The following is a 5,276-nucleotide window of genomic DNA, read 5'->3' as shown; positions in this document are numbered from 1 at the left end:
TTTGTGGTTCTCATTTATTTATTTGTTTATTTTAGACCAATCCTTCCATGCCAAGAAAGATGTCCACTTAGTTTATCTGGCTAATCCACCTTCAAATTGTCTTCGCAACACTGATCCCTGAGACCACCTGGGATTTCCTCATGCTACCTGGGTACCATGGACTTAGCTTTAGCACGTCCAGCAGAGATGAATGAGAACACAACTCACTTCTCACAAGAATGTTCAGCACCTGGCTCTGGACAGCATCATGACCGTTGTCAGCTCGACAGAGATATTTTCCGCCGTCGCTCTCCTTCACAGCTGGGATCTCCAGCTCTGCTGACAAGGAACCTTGGGTCTTCTTTCCTAGATGGGTTCCTGTGGCCTCTCTGTGCCAGGAGAATGTGATGTTTCCTGTGCCCTCAGCCACGGAGCAGAGCAGGACCAGCTTCCCTCCTTCCGTCACTTGTCCCCCAGGGGCCTGGGTCTCCAAGCTCACTTTGGAAATGGGGACTCCTAGATGGGCATAAAATGACATGTGAGAGACCCTGACTTCAGGAGTCTCTGAGAACAGCTGATAGGCTGATTCTGCTCTCCAATGCAAGGCGTGGGAACATGGGGATTGCATCTGTACTCCATGATATAAGCCTTCCTACAGAGATAGGGATTCCATGAGAAATATCCTTGAAGAACATTGTTCTTGGCTAATATCATTGGTGTAGCATTAATTACAGATTTTGTGATGAATTATCCATTTCATGAGATGGGAAGCTTGAAATTTTTTCTGGATGAGTCACTTTGCAGACAGTGGCCCTTTACACAAAATGAAGAGGGACACTGGTATCATCAGTCCCCCCTCCCCTTGCAAAAAGCATTTTTTTTTCTCTAATAAAATCACAACAAAAATTCTTCTATTACTCTTGGTTTCAAGGCTGAAATCACAACCTCTCCACTGACCACTTCCGTTCACTTGGATCTCTGCTTTCTCTGAGGCTTCATTGAGCCCTTTGTAGTATCACATAGCCTTCAGATTTGTGACCCAGCATGTGGGCATTGGAAAAGCCAATGAACAGCAGGTGTCTTGCTTTTTAAAGTGCCCAGACCACTGCTCTTTGCTAATAAAGAAGAGAAAAGTGATAAGAAGCTTAGTCTATTCCTGATTCTTAGAAGACCGATGTCAAGCGCAACTTGGAATGTCTCTATCGGGGTTCCTGCATTCCACCAGGACAGGCGTTGCACAGAGAAGCAAAAGACTATAAATCCAAGTTCCAGTGCTCATCTCTTTCCCCCCTGGGCTCAACCTTGCTGATACTTACTCCGCACGTGAATCTGGGATCGAAGGCTCTGTTTTCTGATCCTGTGACTCACTGTTTCTGCCTGGCACCAGTAGGACCCTGAGTCCTCTGTCGCCAGGGCGGGAATCCGGAGCTCTGGGGAGCTGCTCCAGCCTGACCTCAGAACCTGACCATCTCTGAAGAAGCAGAACCGGAGCTGGACATGTGACCTCTCTGGAGGGAGCTGAGTCTGACAGGTCAGGGTCACTGGACTTCCCTCCGTGGGCTCAGAGGAGCTCGCTGTCAGCACAGGACGCGGGAACAGCTCTAGAGAGAAGGAAAACAATAGTCCCAAGAGCAGTGAGATTCAGGTTCCCGCTGAAAAGTTCTGGGTGAGAAGTGGCCGCAGGAAACAGGTGATTCAGGACCAGACACCTTCCCCTCCGTGTCTCCTCTGCGTGCTCAAATAGCCAGCGCTATGTCAGTGCACATGGGGCCCTCACTTGGGCAGCTTCCTCCTGCCAGATACCCTTTCTGCTCTGTCCCCAGCCTCCTGCCCAGCCCATCGCACACAAGAGTGAAGGTTTTTACCTTGAACTGTGATCTTCACTTTTTCTGAAGACGTTTCCCATCTCAGAAAGATCTTAGAAGCAGCGGTACAGAAATAAATGCCACTGTCACTCAAAAGCGCACTTTGTATAGGGAAGCTTGAGAGTTCATCGGAAGAGGAGAACTTCTTCCCGTCCTTATAGAAACTTATCTGTTTTTTTCTGTTGTTTACTTCCCCGCACGTCAGAACAATACTGTCTCCTTCAAAGACAGGAGAGGGCACCTGGAGGGTCAGCCCATCTGCAAAGGAAGGAGGGAAACTCTATTTACCATTCCTGAAGGGAGCCCCCATGTCCCACCTTGCTCTTGGGTGGTGAAGTGTCAGGCAGAGCTGCTACATCTTTAGACAAGAGGAAAGTGCAAAGTAAGACCTTCATTACTAAGCATTGCATACCATTTTTCCTTAGGGGGTGTGCTAGTCAGCTTTTCGACACTGTGATCAAAATACCTGGTATGAACGACTTTTAGAGGCAGAAAAGTTATTTGGTTCAAGATTACAGAGGTCTCAGTACATGGCTGACGGACTCCATTGTCCCGGGCCCCAGGTGAGGTAGAACATCATGGTGATATGGCATAGAGGAAAGCTGCTCAGTTCGTGTTAGCTATCAAAAGATTAATCCACTTGCTGGATTAATCCACTGATGAGGCCAGAGCCCAAGTCATTGCCTAAAAGCCCCACCCTTGAACCATGTCGCATTGGGGATCATACTTTCAAAACACAAGCTTTGGGGGGATACTCCAGATCCAAATCCTAACAGGAGAATCTTAGTTCAGGCTGTTGTAACTAAACACCACAAACCGAGTGGCTTTTCAACAATGAGAATTTACGTCCCTCACATCTGGAGGTTGGAAGTCTGAAGTCAGGTGCATCTTTCAGGCTGTAACTTGCTGACTTCTCATTGTATCCTCACATAGGGCAAAAATAACTCACTGGCTTTCTAGATTCATCTTAAAAGGAACCAGCTTAGATGAATAAAGACAATGTGGTTTATATACACAATGGAATATTACTCAGCCTTAAAGAAGAATGGAATTATGGCATTTGCAGGTAAATGGATGGAACTGGAGAATATCATTCTAAGAAAAATAAGCCAACCCCCCAAACTCAAAGGCTGAATGTTTTCTCTGATACGCAGATGCTAATTCACAATGCGAAGAGGTGGCTAGGGAAAAACAGAGGTACTTAAGATTAGGTAGAAGGGAGTGAAGGGAGGGGAGGTGGTATGAGGGTAAGGAAGGAGAGTAGAATGAATCGGACATTATCACCCTATGTACAAATGTGATTACATGACTGGTGTGATTCTACATCATGTACAACCAGAGGAATGCGAAATTCTACTCCATTTATGTGTGATGTATCAAAATGCATTCTACTGCCATGTATAACTAATTAGAACAAATTAAAACATCTAAAAAAAGAAAAAAGAAATTTATCCCATTTCCAAGGGCTCCAATCTCATGCTTAATTGAATCTCAAAGTTTTTACCTCCAGTGAGGTGTGGTGGCCCATGCCTGTCATCCCAGTGGATTGGGAGGCTAAGACCAGCTCACAAATCCACAAGTTCAAAGCCAGCCTCGGGAAAGGTGAGGCGCTAAGCAACTCAGTGAGACCCTGTCTCTAAATAAAAAACAAAAAAAAAACAGAGCTGGGAATGCGGCTCAGTCATTGAGTGCCTCTGAGTTCAATCCCTGGTACCCCTCCCCACAAACAGGTTCTTACCTCCTGTCAGTTCACTTATTTGCAGTACCAGACTATGTTCTGTGTTAGTGACACTTCCACTACATTTTAGGATTATAGGTGAGAACGTTGGCCTTCAGGTAGATCACTAAGGCATCGCAAAAGAAAAATCCCCTTAGCACTCTTCGGTTGTACCGTGCCTGCCTGTCTCTGGGTGTGCAGCGGAAGGAAGGTGCGGTGTTGGCTCGTAGAGTACCACTGCAGAATCCCAGCCAGCAGGCCACAGGAGCTTGTGGAATTGGGGATTATAATCTTTGAGAAAGCTTGTGCTTTATTAGTGGATGCTCCAGCAAAATCATCATGACCCGTTGGGCATTAGAAGACCAACTTTTTTTTTAAGTGGGTTTAATTGGATTTATTTATGGACTACTGCTATGCAATGATGGAATGGGGGTAGTTAGCATATCCATCACCTCAAACATCCATCGTTCTTTTAAACCACTAGTATACGCTTCCTTCAGAAACTGGAAAAAAAAATTCCTGGGGAAAGAAAGTTGTTGGGAGGAGGAAACATTCTGAGTCATTGGTTAAGGATCCTGGTGACAAATGGTGCAATGGGCAGCCTCGCAGGTAGAGGCCTGCTGCGGAGCGAGCCTTTGGGTCAGTTGACTCATTATCTCAAACCCCTTATGGGCCAGAAGGCCCCAAGAGTTAGCCACAGGGCAGAGAGCAGAAGGGACTAGAGGTTGTAAAGACACGCCATTCGCCCAGTAAGTGGGCACAGCAGGGTGAGCCCGCTGGGGAGAGGGCACACAGCTGGGACGCATGGACGTGAGGGGCAGCGAGCGTGCTTCACTGTCAAGAGCGACTGCGATTTTAGTTGTCAGAAATGTCTGACCCAGTGGCTAAGTTTCGGGTCACACTGCTTTGAATCCAGGTCTGCTGAATGGTCTGGACAGAGCACTTTAGCTTCCTCTGCCTCCGTTTGAACAATGAAGAATATTGGCCTCTCATCGGGCTGTTTTAAGGATTCTGTGAAATAAGCCTAGAACGGAGCTTGCCTCTCCGGACCCCTCGGTTAACGATGAGGGTAGTTGAGGGGCAGGGGTTTGTTGCCGAGGCTAATGATGACCATGATGACCGAGGAAGAATAAGAGGATATCATGGCTGCGCTTCAAAAGCAACCAAAACAGTGGGTTTCAAGTCTGCAAGATGGGGTGTGCACGGGGAGCCTGAGGGGGACGGTGGTGAGTCCAGCCTCTTAGGAGTGGCATTGTAGGGAGTGGATTGAGCTGGAGCCCAGCTTTTGTGTTGTGTTGGAGTCTGTGTCCACTTGCTCCCAGGGTTGCTGGGACTACTCAGATGCCCACCACCTGGCCATTAGGAAGCCTCAGCAGAAGTGTGACCGACTCTCCTTGGCTCTCGTGTGGTCCATTCTGGGTACAGTGGCTCTGGTGGACAGAGATGGATCAGAGGCCCTGGAAGGGCAGCGTGAGGAAGCCCTAATGCTGACTGTTCCTCCTCAGGGGGTTTCAAACCCTCTAGCAACGAGGAGGGTTAGACTACTAGATGGACAGGAGCAGGGGAGGTGTGGGAAAGGAGATGCAGGCTGCGCGCCCCGGGGCAGCTCACAACTGGCCACTTCATTGCCCAGGGAGCACCTCCTTGCAGTCAGACAGCTCCCTGTCAATCTGGAGGAAATAGGTGCAGGCCACTGGGGTGATTGCCAGCAGGGT

The 5,276-nt window shown here is 48.0% G+C and overlaps 1 protein-coding gene across 1 annotated transcript; it reads right to left on the bottom strand.

Annotated features, from left to right (window-relative positions):
• LOC144368734 (Fc receptor-like protein 2) lies at nt 1-4,705 on the bottom strand. The gene is made up of 4 exons (XM_078027851.1): nt 4,624-4,705; nt 1,845-2,102; nt 1,296-1,580; nt 1-495 (listed from the first exon to the last, which is right to left on the bottom strand). Exons 1-4 carry the CDS (start codon nt 4,703-4,705, stop codon nt 92-94), a joined length of 1,029 nt encoding a protein of 342 aa, XP_077883977.1. The 3' UTR covers nt 1-91.
• Between the last annotated feature and the right edge of the window lie 571 nt (nt 4,706-5,276).

The sequence above is a fragment of the Ictidomys tridecemlineatus genome, chromosome 11 (assembly GCF_052094955.1).
Source record: "Ictidomys tridecemlineatus isolate mIctTri1 chromosome 11, mIctTri1.hap1, whole genome shotgun sequence".
In the NCBI taxonomy this organism is placed as follows: Eukaryota; Metazoa; Chordata; class Mammalia; order Rodentia; family Sciuridae; genus Ictidomys; species Ictidomys tridecemlineatus.
This window is presented reverse-complemented; position numbering and strand designations above follow the sequence as displayed.